Below are 16153 nucleotides of genomic sequence, written 5' to 3'. Positions count from 1 at the left end.
CATATATACATATATGCAGGTGCTGTGGAGAGGGGAAGGAGGTAAGGCTATAATTCTATTTATTTATATCGATGCCTGTTTACTTGTTTTGGTGTCCGTCTCCCCCCCTCTGAACTGTCAGCAAGTTGTGGGCAGGGACTGTCTCTTTTTATTGCTGTATTGTACTTTCCAAGCGCTTATTACAGTGCTCAGCACACAGTAAGCGCTCAGTAAATCTGACTGAATGAATGAATGACTAGAAAGGTTGCAATGCAGGCCGAAACCTTTAGAATTTGCTTTAATAATAATTCAAACTCATTTTTAGCTACGTCCTGAAGTTCTACATTATTGTTTATTCATTTCCTCTCTCTGCATTTGACAAAAACCAATTTGAATGTTCTCAGACATGTAACAAGAGTAATATAATATATAATAATAATAATAATGATGGCATTTATTAAGCGCTTACTATGTGCAAAGCACTGTTCTAAGCGCTTGGGGAGGCTACAAGATTATCAGGTTGTCCCTCATGGGGCTCACAGTCTCAGTCCCCATTTTACAGCTGAGGTAACTGAGGCACAGAGAAGTGAAGTGACTTGCCCAAAGTCACACAGCTGACAATTGGCGAAGCCGGGATTTGAACCCATGACCTCTGACTCCAAAGCCCGGGCTCTTTCCTACTGAGCCACGCTGCTTCTCTAATATATATCCAGCAATACATCATATATATACAGCAATATATCCAAATAAGAGGTAAAAGTAATATATGTGCTACTTTCCCGTGTGCAGAGGTGAGCTCGCTGTGGGTAGGGACTGTGTCTGTTGTTGTATTGTACCCTCCCAAGTGATCAGTACAGTGCTTTGCAAATAGTAGTGCTCAATAAGCACAATTAAATGAACGACGGAGGCGAGCTTTCTCTCTTTTCTGGCTTTTATTTCGCAGAGTATTATGAAATGAACATTTTGATAACAAAGTATTTGCAATTCCTCTCTGAGGTTAAAAAATTCCAGCAAATCAAGTTGATCTTAATGAGGAAGAATGCCTCCAGAGGACTTAATCATAGGCTGGCAGCCCAAACAATTCCGGCTTGAAGTCTAGCATCGATTTCAGCACCACCGTCGCCTTTCTTGTGAGGTCTTGATTTAGATTTTCATCCGGAATCATAACCACCTGCATTCCAGCCGCCAGCGCCGCCTCCACACCATACGGAGCATCTTCAAAAACCAGACACTGTAGGGTGAAAGGGACAGAAGTCAGTGGTTACCCTGTTACCTTATGCGAAAAGCTTTTAAAATTCCGCTTTTTCCTATTTTCAGTGCGGTGGACTCTCTGAAGAGGTTCTCTTTGGGTAGGAACTCTGCCGTCAGACTGCTGTGACCTTTTGCACAGGTTCTGCCAGCGTTCCCGAACTTATTATTTGGTAAGATTTCCGAAAGGGAGAAATCCCAATTGTAGGACTGAGTGCCTAGGTGTCTAGGCTGGATCAGGTCTGTATTCTTAGGATACTATTTCATGGACGATTCTGTCTAATCAATAATACATTCATTCATTCAATCGTATTTATTGAGCACTTGCTCTGTGCAGAGCACTGTACTAAGCGCTTGGGAAGTACAAGTCGGCAACATATAGAGACGGTCCTTACCCAACAACAGGCTCACATTCATTCATTCATTCATTCAATCGTATTTACTGAGCGCTCACTGGGTGGAGAGCACTGTACTAAGCGCTTGGGAAGTACAAGTTGGCAACATATAGAGACGGTCCCTACCCAACAGTGGGCTCACAGTCTAGAAGGGGGAGACAGACAACAAAACAAAACATATAGACAAGTGTCAAAACCATCAGAATAAATAGTGCCCAATAATCAATCAATCAATTGTATTTATTGAGCGCTTACTGTGTGCAGAGCACTGTACTAAGCACTTGGGAAGTCCAAGTTGGCAACATATAGAGACAGTCCCTACCCAACAGTGGGCTCACAGTCTAAAAGGGGGAGACAGCGAACAAAACCAAACATACTAACAAAATAAAATAAATAGAATATATATGTACAAGTAAAATGGGTACTAGAGGCATGAGAAACACATTCTGAAAATGTCACCAGCCTTTAAAACCAGAAATTGGTCAGAAAGCCACTGACGTTCTTCACACTTTAGTTTGCCAATTGAAAGATTGAAGGTGTTTCATTTAAACATGCATTTGTTTTTTTGTTCGGTTTTAAAATTTGTTTTTGCTAATGTGCCAATATTATGCAAGGCAAATCTCTTTAGCACAAAGATTTAGTACCCACGTGCAGCATCTGTTCTAGTTTATCATTGTAAATCCATTTCATTGTCGGGATTATCGACGCATTGGAATTTAACAGCTCCTGTGTTCACTTCGTTCAGAGGTTCTCATTTTAATTTGCCTATTTGCACACTATATTGATTTGCTGCATGGTAAATGTTTCATTAGGCAAACAATGATATTATCAATTTTAGATCATAATATATCTAAAATAGGAGCTGGGGTTGTTGATCACATAGTTAAAAACCAACAAGATGGCAAACACAACACATTTACGACAATAACACGGCTGCCCAAAATTGCAGTGGCAACAATTCGAAGTCTTTTTGAAACATGTCATTCTTGAAACATGGAGTTGCAACTCCTTGCCCAAGTTAGCCTTCTAATTGTACCTCAGGCTTGATTCTCCCACCAAATTACCATTTAAAAAACAGAGAGGCGGCGTGGCTCAGTGGAAAGAGCCCGGGCTATGAAGTCAGAGGTCATGGGTTCAAATCCCGGCTCAGCTGTGTGACTTTGGGCAAGTCACTTCACGTCTCTGGGCCTCAGCTACCTCATCTGTAAAATGGGGATTAAGACTGTGAGCCTCCCGTGGGACAACCTGATCACCTTGTAACCTCCCCAGCGCTTAGAACAGTGCTTTGCACACAGTAAGCGCTTAAAAATGCCATCATCATTATTATTATTTATAATAGTTACTCACTGAAAAGTGAGTGAACCCCCGCTCTAGACAGTAAGCTTTTTGGGGGTAGGGAATATGTCTATGAACTCTGTCGTATTGTCCCAAGTGCTTAGTACAGTGCTCTGGACACAGTAATCCCTCAATAAATTCCATTGATTTATTGATGTCCTGGGAAAGAGAAAGTGGAGTTATTAGACCATCAAATAGGGAGAGAGAAGGTGGGTTTTTTGTTGTTGTTGTTATTATTTTTTGGTATTAAGCGCTTACTGGAAAGATCATGGGCTTTGGAGTCAGAGGTCATGAGTTCGTATCCTAGCTCTGCCACTTGTCAGCTGTGTGACTTTGGGCAAGTCACTTAAGTTCTCTGGGCCTCAGTTCCCTCATCTGTAAAATGGGGACTAAGACTGTGAGCCCCATGTGGGACAACCTGATAACCTTGTATCTTCCCCAGTGCTTAGAACAGTGCTTTGCACATAGCGCTTAACAAATACCATCATTATTATTATTATTATTATTACTATGTGCCTGACACTATAATAAGCACTGCACTAGATACAAGCCCATCTGGTTGGGCCCAGTCCCTGACCCATATGGGACTCACAGTCTTCAGCCCCAATTTCTAGTTGAGGTAACTGAGGCATAGAAAAGTCAAGTGACTTGTCCAAGGTCACACAGCTATTTGAGGGATTATTAGGATTGAAATGAGCTATAGAATATACAACATATTTAGTATGTTCACATATACAATATATATTTCCTGCCCTTGACTTTCTCAGTCAGGCAGTCACTCAATTGTATTTATTGAGTGCTTACTGTGTACAGAGCACTGTACGAAGTACTAAGCACTGTACTCCTTCTCCAAACAGTGGGCAGGGAATGTGTCTTTACAGTGCTCTGTACAAAGTGCTTGGAAGAGTACAATAGAACAATGAACAGACACACTCCCTGCCCACATTCAGCCAACTAGATAGTGGAGTCAAATACAAAATATGCATTACATAAATGTATTGGGTGAGACTTATAATCTCAGAGCAACAGAGCAGAGTTTGTCTGATTATCTGGTTCAAATTAAGAATAGTAAAATTTTGGTTTTTTTCCTCTCTGAAAAGCAATGTTGCAAGTATACGCTATTTGAAAAGATTTAGGTGAGGTGACAGAATCTAGAATTTCTAAAATCAGTGTGTTTAACATAGTCTTTACAGTTTAACTGAGAGAAGACGAGAATTATTTTAAAAATCACATTACAATTATTGTGCAATTATTTGTGAAAATGTGGAACAGATGTAGCTTCCACAGTATTCAGAAAAAGTCAAGTTGTAATTTTACTTAGGTAATATGCGATCCCAAAGGGAAAGTAAACCAACTCATCTTGCTTCTATTTGTTCCATAATAGTCTATGTTGGAGATGATAATTACAGATATTACAGATGATATTACAGATGAGATAACTGAGGCCCAGAGAAGTGAAGTGTCTGCTCTGGGACTTTGGGCAAGTCATGTGGCAGAGCTGGGATTAGAACCCAGGTCCTTCTGATTTGCAGGCTTGTGCCCTATCAATTAATAATAATAATAATAAATAATAATGATAATGATGATGGCATTTAAGTGCGTACTCTGTGCAAAGCACTGTTCTAAGCACTGGGGTAGATATAAGGTAATCAGATTGTTCCACATGGGGCTCACAGTCTTAATCCCCAGTTTACAGATGAGGAAACTGAGGCCCAGCACTTAGAACAGTGCTTTGCACATAGTAAGTGCTTAATAAATGCCATAAAAAATCAAAAAATTAAAAAATTTAATAAAAGGCCCAGAGAAGGTAAGTGACTAGCCCAAGGTCACACTGCAGACAAGTGATGGAGCGGGGATTCGAACCCATGACCTCTGACTCCCAAACCCATTCTCTTTCCACTAAGCCACACTACTTCTCAATTTTTTTTCATTATTATTACGTGCTACCCATCCCCAGTTCTATCTCCATGCGCACGGGCCCAATTATTTCTTCCAGAAGTACATCACGCTGTACTGACGGGCCAATGTTGTTAAACCATCTCCTAATTCTCCCACTGTGCTCTAGCCAAAATCTGCAGTGAAAATGCCTGCTCTGGCAGAACTGACTGTACGATCACATTTCTTTCTTGTCCTCAGCCTGGTACATTGAGTCTCACACTAATTGAATTCAAGTCTACTAAATCTGTGGAGTTGATATTGGTCATGTCCCTAATGGGAACTTTAAAGGGGAATGCCTGCCACAGAACTTTCATCTCCAGAACTTCATCGGTCCATCAGTACCCTACCTGAGATACAGCACACGCTATCCAGGGACCAGAACAGCTCAAGTTGTAAGCTTGTTGTCTACACGGTTATATTATAGGCTCCCAAGTGTTTAATACAGTGTTTTGCAGTGGACACTCATAGCTACGACTGACTGGCTCACTGACTAGACTGTAAACTTGTTCTCTAGAATGTAAGCTCACTTTGGGCCAGGAATGTGTCTACCCACTCTGTTTTATTGTTCTATTGTACTCTCCCAAGTGCTTAGTACAGTGTTCTGCATACAGTAAGTCCTTAATCAATCAATCAATCAATCATATGTATTGAGCACTTACTGTGTGCAGAGCACTGTACTACACGCTTGGGAAGTACAAGTTGGCAACATATAGAGACGGTCCCTGCCCAACAGTGGGCTCACAGTCTAGAAGGGGGAGACAGACAACAAAACAAAACATATTAGCAAAATAAAATAAATACAATAGATATGTACAAGTAAAATAAATAAATAAATAGAGTAATATATGATGGATTGATTGAAACCAATCTGGTGCATCTCTGCTCCAGCTTGGGCTTTGTCTCAAGGTCACTTGATCCATGGGTGGACATAACTGAATGGGGACTCCTCTTCCTCCTCCTCTTTCTCAGCATCATCTGTGGTATTTATTGAGTGCTTCACTCTGCCCCTTGCCTGCTGTGTGACTATGGGAAAGTCACAACTTCTCTGGACCTCAGTTACTCATCTGTAAAATAGGGATTAAGAGGGTGAGCCCCATGTGGGACAAGGGCTGTGACCAACTTGATTAACTTGTCTCTACTCCAGTGCTTAGAACAGTGCTTGGCACATAGTAAGCACTTAACAAGTACCATTATTATTATTATTATTGACTTCTCTTTGCCTCAGTTCTCTCACCTGCAAAATGGGGATTCAATACCTGTTCTCCCTCCTACTTAGACTGTGAGCCCCATGTGGCAACTGATTACCTTGAATCTACAGGGCTTGGCACATAATAAGTACTTAAGTTCCATCATTATTAACATTATTGTTATTATTATTACTAAGTGATTAGGAGAGAAGAATAGAATTAGAAGATATGTGTAGAACACTGTACTAAGTCCTTAGGAAAGTAGAATACAATTAGAAGACCTCTTTGCTCTCCATGTGTTTACAATCTAGCATTATAAGTAGGGTCCAGATGAACATGTTACTTAATCACTGCACGAAGAAGCAATCACCTTCCATGGCAGCATATAGAATTTACTAACCGAAGGTGTGTGAAACTTTAAAATGAATCCCTTGTGGCTGTGAGCCTGCTATGTTACTGTTCTAAAAACTGCAAACACCTATCGGTGTGGTTGGCTTACCTGTGGTTCTCCCCGTAGGTTGAGGGATGGATTTGTTGACCTTCCAAGGTCACTTCTGGCCCTATAACGCAGCATCTCCCCCATTTGTTTGCTGCTGGAATTTTGGACAGAGAATAGATTTGGTCCATATGTTGCAAATTACTTGCTCTAGAAGAAGCTGAGCTCCACTATGTTTTCCTCTTTCCTTCTTGTACCCATCTGCACTACTGGCACATTCCACGAGCTAATAATGAGTGAAATATGTTGAGTATGACATTCCCACTGCTAGAATATGTGTCGAAAAGTTCAAATGCTACCCAGATCAAGGCTCAGTACGTTCGGGACGCCGAGTCGATAATGAATAAAGAGCCGGTGATCCGTTTTACTGGCCCATACTTTAAAATAAACCATTTTTTGAACAGAGATTAAGTTATAAATTGAAACGCCCTTCTGGCAGATGGCTACAAGTGTAAAATATTTGATCTGAAAGCTATTTATCTTTGGTATGGATTCAGTACGACAATGGTTTATCAGAGGAAATAATTGGCTATTGTAAATACACCTTTCTGTGGAAAGTTGATTTGATTGCTTCTAGTGCACCGTTTCTTCACACTCGAGTGTTTATAGCTTCCAACAGGTTTCCACACGTGATATTTCCAGGGACTCTCTGTCTCCTGCTTTGTCACTGTGTCTGCCGTGTGACCGTGGGTAAGTCACTTCACTTTTCTGTCTCAGATACCTCATCTGTAAAACGGGGATTGAAACTGTGAGCCCCATGTGGGGCAGGGACTACGTCCAACCCAATTTGCTTACATCCACCCCAGCACTTAATACAGTGCTTGGAACATAGTAAATGTTTAACAAATACTATCATTATTATTATTAGAGAAGCAGCGTGGCTCAGTGGAAAGAGCACGGGCTTTGGAGTCAGAGGTCATGGGTTCAAATCCCACTTCTGTCACTTGTCAGCTGTGTGACTTTGGGCAAGTCACTTAACTTCTCTGGGCCTCAGTTCCCTCATCTGTAAAATGGGGATTAAGACTGTAAGCCCCGCATGGGACAACCTGATCACCTTGTAACCACCCCAGCGTTTAGAACAGTGCTTTGCACATAATAAGCGCATAATAAACGCCATCATCATTATTTTTACTATTATTCTCAGCCTTAAATCCTGGCTGAAATGCCCCCCACCCCCCCAGCCATTTCTCTAGACTGTAAATTTGTTATGGGCAGGGAACGTGGTTGCTAATTCTGTTGCATTGTACTCTTCCAAGTGCTCAGTACAGTGTTCTACACATAGTAAGTGCTCAATAAGCATGACTGATTGATTGATTGATTTCAGGAGCAGCAGAACCCCTTTGGGTTCTCAAGGCCTCTACTTCCCTGGTTGGGCAGATTTGAGGGTCTCCGCCTTCCAAACACCAAATCTCTGCCACCCTGTTGATGGCACCATCGCTTGTCTCAAGCCCAGAGGTCTCCCTGAAGGTAAGACACTCAAGGACTACTATCTCCCCCACCGTCGACCCCAGTGCAAATAAACATTGGTTTATTTCTACTGAAAAAAACCCCAAACTTTTAAACCTACTAAAATCTTAAATAATTCATGATGGGGCAAATCGCTGCATAATCACTTTGATAAAAACACATCTTAAAAGTCAGTTGAAAAAAAGATCAACAGGATAAAAGTTAAACTAATATGCAAAATTGAAAAACCATGACAATTATTACGTTTACATTATAGTCAATTACAGCAAAAAGTACCTTTCTGCGGCTGCTTTTTCAACACCTGTCATTTTAAATTACAATACTTGAAACGAACAAAAAATACTCTTTTACCATAGAAGGAATTCTACAATTAGACCCTCAAAAAAAAACCCCACAACCCAAAAAATCACTCAATTGCTTTTTAAGTAGTTCTAGCAGTTTCTTCTCTGAAGAAAAGACTCACTCCCTATTTCTCTGTTCCCATGTCCATGCGTCTCCCTGGCTGCTGAAGTTTCTCCTCTAGCACTGTCGCGGGTAAACACTGTTTTAAGCGCTGGGGTAGATTTAAGATCATCAGATTGGAGCCATAGTCCCTCTCCCACACTAGGCTCACAGTCTAAGAATTGAAATTTGCTAAGACCCTTGGGGTTGGGTTAAGTTTCAAATCTCGAATGAGAGTGGCTTGTTGATTTTCTGAATGACGGGAGACCTCCTTTGTTGCACAAATTCTCATTGTCTCAAAGCAAAACCACTGTCCTCCACATCCTGAGTCTTCAGAGATACCAGACCCCACAGAAAGACACTACCAGGACTTTTCAGAAACTTTTTAAAAAAATTGGGAGCGTACAAAGAAACGGACTTCAGTAGGTTGTCGGCAGAGAACTCATTGACTTCTATGGCGTCACTAAGCTTTCTGTAGGACAGGACCCGATCATTATGGAAAGTAATATGCATAATGGAGAGGCTTAGCTAATTCCCTGGAACTGAAGGCAATTAAAACTCAGAATTAGTCACGTAAATGACCCATAATTACAGTGTTTTAAGTAGGACCAAAAACTATAGATGCTGGTAGTTTCCCCTCAGCTTTCATATTAACACCTATTGTGTATTCTTCAGAAATATTACTGACAGATTAAAAACCCGATTACAAAAGAACATTGCTAATGAGCTGGCACAATTTTGATCCTTGAAAATAACAGATAAATAGTATCTTATATGTTCATTGCCAAGTCAGCTTCCTTGAAGTGAACCAAAGAGCATTTTTCAAGTTCTGTTTATAATAACAGTGAGCCGGCTGTTGGGTAGGGACCGTCTCTATATGTTGCCGACTTGTACTTCCCAAGCGCTTAGTACAGTGCTCTGCACACAGTAAGCGCTCAGTAAATACAATTGAATGAACTGTGGCATTTGTTAAGTGCTTACTATGTACCAGGCACTGTACTACGCGCTGGGGTACATACAAGTTTATCAGGTTGGACAAAGCCCCTGTTCCACATGGGGCTCACATTCTCAACCCCCATTTTACAGATGAGCTAACTGAGACACGGAGAAGTGAAGTGACTTTGACCAAGATCACACCGGGCAAGTCTTAAAATGGGGATTAAATATCTGCTCGCCCTCCTACTTATAGAGAAGCAGCATGGCTCAGTGGAAAGAGCCCGGGCTTTGGAGTCAGAGGTCCTAGGTTCAAACCCCAGCTCTGCCAACTGTCAGCTATGTGACTTTGGGCAAGTCACTTAACTTCTCTGTGCCTCAGTTACCTCATTAAGACTGTGAGCCCCCCGAGGGACAACCTGATCACCTTGTAACCTCCCCAGAGCTTAGAACAGTGCTTTGCACATAGTAAGCACTTAATAAATGTCATTATTATTATTATTACTTGCAGTGTGAGCCCCACATGGGACAGTGACTGCTTCCAACCTGATTATTTTCTGTCTACCCCAGCACTTAGTAGGTACTTGGTACTTAGTAAGCACTTAGTAAATACCACAGGTATTATTACTGGAGAAGCAGCACGGCCTCGCGGAAAGAGGATGGGCCTGGGAATCAGAGGACCTGGGTTCTAATCCCAGCTCTGCTATTTGCCTGCTGTGTGACCTTGGTCAAGTCACTTAACTTTTCTGTTTCTGTTACCTCATCTGCGAAATGGGGATTCTATACCTGTTCTCCCTCTTACTTAGATTGTGAGCTGATTATTTGTATCTACACCAGCGCTTAATGTGCTCGGCACATAGCGCTTAATCACTACCACAATTATTATTTATTAAGGGCTTACTATGTGACAAGCACCCTGCTAAACACTGGGGTACATACAAAATAATCAGCTCAGACACAGTCCCTCTCTCTCATGATCTAAGGGGAGGGAGAACAGGTGTCTTACCCCCATTTTACAGAAGACTGAGGCACAGAGAGGATGTGTGATTTGGTCAAGGTCCCAAAATAGACTGGTGGTGGAACTGCAGTTAGAACCTTGATCTCCTAAATTCTAGCTGTGTGCTCTATCCACCAGACCATACTGTCTCCATAAGATTGAGGAATGTTATGATAATAAATCAATTTAAAGCAATCCCCACTGTATAAAACACTGGAACACTTTTTTCCACCACAAATCAGTGTAATAATAAGAAGGACTTGGCTCATTTATGGGTAGGGAACGTGTCGGCTAATTGCGTTACATTGTACTCTCTTGAGTGCTTAGTACAGTGCTCTGCACATACTAAGTGCTCAACAAATATGATTGATTGATTAAGACAGGAGAAACACCCCCAGGTTACTGCATCAAAGATTTCTGCAAGTCTCTCCCCCTCCCTCTGAAATTTCATCTCTCACTCTGAAAGAAACAGTGGATGAACAGGTGATGAGTGTAACTCCCTAATGAATCAATCACTCGGTGGTATTTATTGAGTGCTTACTATATGGTGAGCACTGTACTAAGCGCTTGGCAGAGGACAATGCAACATGTTCCCTGCTCACAAGCAGCTTACAATCTAGGCAGGAGACAGACATTAAAATGAATTATGGATACGTACGTATGTGCTGAGGGCAGTGTGACTATCAAATGCATAAAGAGTACAGATCCAAGTGCTTAATTCTTTGTCTTTGACGTGAAAACCTAATGCAATTTGAGTCTTTAGGTCTCTGGTTACAGTGCTCAGTAAACACCACGGATTAATGACCTATCTGACTCAACTACATCCTAATTTTAAAGATATCCGTGGAAAAATGTCCCAAAACTCCCATTACAAAGCCTATCCTGGTGTTTTATTCTATTTGTTCTTTAATTCTATTTGTTCTGATTATTTTGACACCTGTCTACATGTTTTGTTTTGTTTTCTGTCTCCCCCTTCTAGACTGTGAGCCCGTTCTTGGGTAGGGAACGTCTCTATATGTTGCTGACTTGTACTTCCCAAGCGCTTAGTACAGTGTTCTGCACACAGTAAGCGCTCAATAAATACGATTGAATGAATGAATGAATGAATTTTATCAACCTGACAATCAAGCAATTCTTCCTTACGCTGAACTAGAATCTCTCCAGTTTTTGTCTCATGTGAGCGTTTGTGGAAACAGAGACTACAGCTCAGCCTCCTCTTCATCGAAACGTTCGCATTATCCAAGACAGTTATGGAATTAATCTCTTAGTCTTCTTTGCTCTATGCTAAACAACCCCACTACCATTAACTTTTCCTCAGAGGATTATTTTCTAACCCTTTAATCATTTTTGTAATGCATGAACGTACAGCTTCATTGACAAGCTTTCTGTTTACTGTTGACGATCATTAGTATCAGATAACATTTATATAGGCATTTGTATTTGAAAATTACTTTATTCATTATTGTTTTTGTCTTTCTTTTTTAAACCTGGATAATTACAATCTGAACCTAATAAGTGCTACAGTACAAATCCAATCATCTCCTCTTCTGGCATAACTAACCAGTCCCAGGAAATTTAGGATGGAAATAGATTTGGAAAATGTGAAATGAACTTCTTGCCTAGGGGGGTTTCGCTACCATCCTGTGGGGAGCAGGATGGCCTAGTGGATAGAGCACCGGCCTGAGCGTCAGAAGGACCTGGGTTCTAATCCCGACTCAACCGCTAGTTAGTCAGTCACTTAATTGGGTTTATTAAGCGCTTACCAGGTGCACAGCATTGTATAAAGCACTTCAGAGAGTACAATATAACAGACACATTCCCTGCCCACAATGAGCTTACAGTCTAGAGGGGGAGCTAGTCTGCTGTGTGACCTTGGTCAAGTCACTTCTCTGTGCCTCAGTTCCCTCATCTGTAAAATGGAGATTAGCACTGTGAGCTCCAGGCGGCACGTGGACTGTGTCCAACCTGATTAGCTGGTATCAACCTCGGCGCTTAGTACAGTGCTTGGACATAGTAAGTGCTTAACAGATGCCACAGTTATTATTCTGAGAATGTAAGCTCCCTGTGTCTTGTCCTTTTTTGTAATTTCCTAAGTGCTTATTCATTCATTCAATTGTATTTATTGAGCACTTACTGTGTGCAGAGCACTGTACTAAGTGCTTGGGAAGTACAAATTGGCAACATATAGAGACGGTCCCTACCCAACAACGGGCTCACACTTACAGTGCATTCCACCTGGTGAGTGCTCAAAAAATGCCATTACTACTCTCAGTTAAGTAGGAAACACCCTCGTTTCCATTTGACACCCTCTTCTGCCAAGGATAATCTTACGGGGCACGATGAAGCACCTCAGCCATTTGTTGCTATCCCAAAGAAAAGTGTTGGCTCTGATTTTGTCACCCAGAACCCCTAGTGAGAGTGGTATGTAAATCAGAGGTTCTATAACACAGTTGATTCATGGATCATTTACTTTTTCAATAATGATGAAGGCATTTGCTAAGCACTTACTATGTGCAAACCACTGTTCTAAGCGCTGGGGGGGATACAAGGTGATGAGGTTGTCCCACTTGGGGCTCACAGTTTTAATCCCCATTTTACAGATGAGGGAACTGAGGACCAGAGAAGTTAACTGACTTGCCCAAAGTCACACAGCTGACAAGTGGCGGAGCCGGGATTAGAACCCATGACCTCTGACTCCCAAGCCTGTGCCCTTTCCACTGAGCCATGCTGCATCTCTTAATGGTATTTGTTAAGCACCTACTATGTGCCAGGCACTGTATTAAGGGCTGGGGTAGCTACAAGATAATCAGGTCCCACATGGGGCTCACAGTCTAAATAAGAGGTAGAACATTCATTCATTCATTCATTCATTCAATCGTATTTATTGAGCACTTACTGTGTGCACAGTACTGTACTAAGCGCTTGGGAACTGCTTAGTACAGTGCTCTGCACACAGTAAGTGCTCAATAAATATGATTGAATGAAAGTTGGCAACATATAGAGACGGTCCCTACCCAACAGTGGGCTCACAGTCTTGAAGGGGGAGACAGACAACAAAACAAAACATATTAACAAAATAAAGTAAATAGAATAAATATGTGCAAATAAAATAAATTAATAAATAGAGTAATAAATACATACAAACGTATATACATAAATACAGGTGCTGTGGGGAGGGGAAGGAGGTAAGGCGGGGAGATGGGGAAGAGGGGGAGAGGAAGGAGGGGGCTCAGTCTGGGAACAGGTGTTGATTATCTATTTTGAGGATGAGGGAATTGAGGACCAGAGAAGTTAAGCGACTTGCCCAAGATCACACAGCAGGTGGATCCAGGATTAGAACCCCGGTCCTTTATCTCCCAGGCCCACGCTCTTTTGACTTGGCCGTGTGGCTTCTATAATGTGGAGGCGTCTGATGTACAAATACCCGCACAGAGTATATTAATAAAAGTTGTAATATTGCTGTTTTGAACCTCTGAATGTGGGACAATTAGCAGCCCAGCCAGATGGATGCCTTGGGAGAAGCCCCCAAAAGATGATTATAGACCCTCTTTTACAACACAGGTGAGTAACCAGGATACCTAATCCTTTCAACAGCCAGTGTTCTTGTGGCTTCATAGGAAGCAACATGGCCTAGTGGGAAGAGCCAGACCTGGGAGCCAGTGGACCTGAGTTCTAATTCTGATTCTGCCAATTATTTGTTGTGTGACCTTAGGTAAGTCACTTAATTTCTCTGTACCTCGGTTCCCCTGTTATCCCTCCTAATTAGACTGCAAAAGTCCCTTGCAGTTCAGGGACTGTGTCCCACCCAATTAAGTTGTATTTACCGCAGCCCTTAGAACAGTATTTGACACATAATAAGCGCTTAACAAATACTTGGGTTCAATGGGTCCCCATTACTTCCTGAATGGGAACTTGGAGAAAAATAATAATGATAAGATTATAAATCCTTGAGGGAAGAGACTGTGTTAACCTACTCTTTCAAGCAGTTAGTACGGTGCCCTGCATAGATTAAGTACCTAGTAAATACGATTCATCAATTGATTGATGAGCTGTGAAGATTTGGGATTTATTAAGTGTTCACTGGGTGCAGTGCACTGTACCAGGGAAGGACAGAATAAAGAAGCATCATGTTACTTGCCCACCAGCAATGTACACATGTGTCTCTTCTGGAATATATTAATCGATGGTACTTGTTGAATGCTTATGGTGTGCAGAGCACTGTACTAAGCTCTTAGGAGGGTACAGTACAACAGAGTTGGTAGATTTGTCAATCAATCAATCAATCGTATTTATTGAGCGCTTACTATATGCAGAGCACTGTACTAAGCGCTTGGGAAGTACAAGTTGGCAACATATAGAGACAGTCCCTACCCAACAGTGGGCTCACAGTCTAAAAGGGGGAGACAGAGAACAAAACCAAACATACTAACAAAATAAAATAAATAGAATAGATATGTACAAGTAAAATAAATAAATAGAGTAAATAGAGTAAATAAATAAGTAAATAAATAGCCTCTGCCCACAACAAATATATCTGGAATCCATCTCAAGACTGGAAGCTCCCTAGGGCCAATGAAAATGTCTACCATCTTTTCCGTCTTGTACTCTCCCAAGCACTTCGTACAGTGCTTGGCACACAGTAAGTGCTCAATAAATATCTTGGTTGATTGCATTGAAATGTCTGCAGGAAGGATTGATTGTCCAGTGAGGCCTCTGAGCACAAATCCAACTCACGTTTCTGGCTCTTCATCCCCGCTCCTAGCCCCATAGGACTATGTTCATATCTGTAATTTATTTATTTATATTAACCTCAGTCTCCCACTCTAGACTATAAGCTCGTTGAGGGCAGGGAATGTGATTGTTTATTGTTCTATTGTACTCTCAAGTGCTTAGTTCTTCTCTGGACCTCAGCTACCTCATCTGTAAAATGGGTATTAAGACTTTGAGCCCCATGTGGGACAACCTGATTACCTTGTATCTACCCCAGCACTTAGAACAGTGCTTGGCACAACAGAAACCATCATTATCATTACCATGCTCTGTCCCCACTAAGCGCTCAAAAATATGATTGAATGAATGAATCCAAGTGTTAGGAAGCTCATCTACCTACAGAGTTAGACCAACCTCATCCTCCTGAAGTACAAAGCGGCATGATGGTGGTGAATAATTAAAGCAACACCTTTACGGCAAGGGTGGAAGGTGGTTCTCTCTGGAACTATTCCTGTTCCTCATTGTCAGCAGAATTAATGGCTTTGACCGGTTACACACTCATTTGATGGCGTGTGGCCAAAACAAGGTACTTTCTGCAGTTGCCTGCTGGAATGAGGGAAATTCTATGAACCCTGAATTCTGCATATCGAAATGCACAGACGTGTGCATTATATGTAATAGCCAGCTACGAGGAAGCCCATTTAGCATTTACGCTAGTGGAAGAAAATTAGAAAAATAAATTAGGATGCATCACCACATCTGACTTCACAATTGTGCCACCATAAAATAGCTTCTGGGTTCTTGTGGAGATGATCTGCATGTTTCCTGTTGCTATACAAAACTATCTAAGAACAAGAGAAAATAAGCTGCCGCGTGACCCATTTAGCAGCCATCTGATCTAAATGACACTGAAAAAATACTTCTTAAACAGCCATGGTATTTGCCATTTGGGATTCCTGCAGCGTTAACTGTCTTTGCAAACATGAAGAAAAATGGTCTTACTTTTATTGTTGTTTTTTATTTATCC

The 16153-nt window shown here is 41.5% G+C and overlaps 1 protein-coding gene across 3 annotated transcripts in view; it reads right to left on the bottom strand.

Annotated features, from left to right (window-relative positions):
- Positions 1-892: 892 nt before the first annotated feature.
- The window catches only part of LOC119937832 (pseudouridine 5'-phosphatase), a 101230-nt gene continuing 85969 nt past the window's right edge, over positions 893-16153 (bottom strand). The window contains exon 4 of one of the 3 annotated variants that reach the window (XM_038757488.1): positions 893-1210. In XM_038757488.1, the coding sequence (XP_038613416.1) occupies positions 1034-1210 (177 nt within the window). In that variant the 3' untranslated portion in view covers positions 893-1033. Of the gene's footprint in view, positions 1211-6658; positions 6676-16153 lie in introns of those variants that run through there. The other 2 variants (XR_005454226.1, XR_005454227.1) reach the window with 2 other exon arrangements.

Source organism: Tachyglossus aculeatus, chromosome 15 (assembly GCF_015852505.1).
Source record: "Tachyglossus aculeatus isolate mTacAcu1 chromosome 15, mTacAcu1.pri, whole genome shotgun sequence".
Lineage (NCBI taxonomy): Eukaryota > Metazoa > Chordata > Mammalia > Monotremata > Tachyglossidae > Tachyglossus > Tachyglossus aculeatus.
This window is presented reverse-complemented; position numbering and strand designations above follow the sequence as displayed.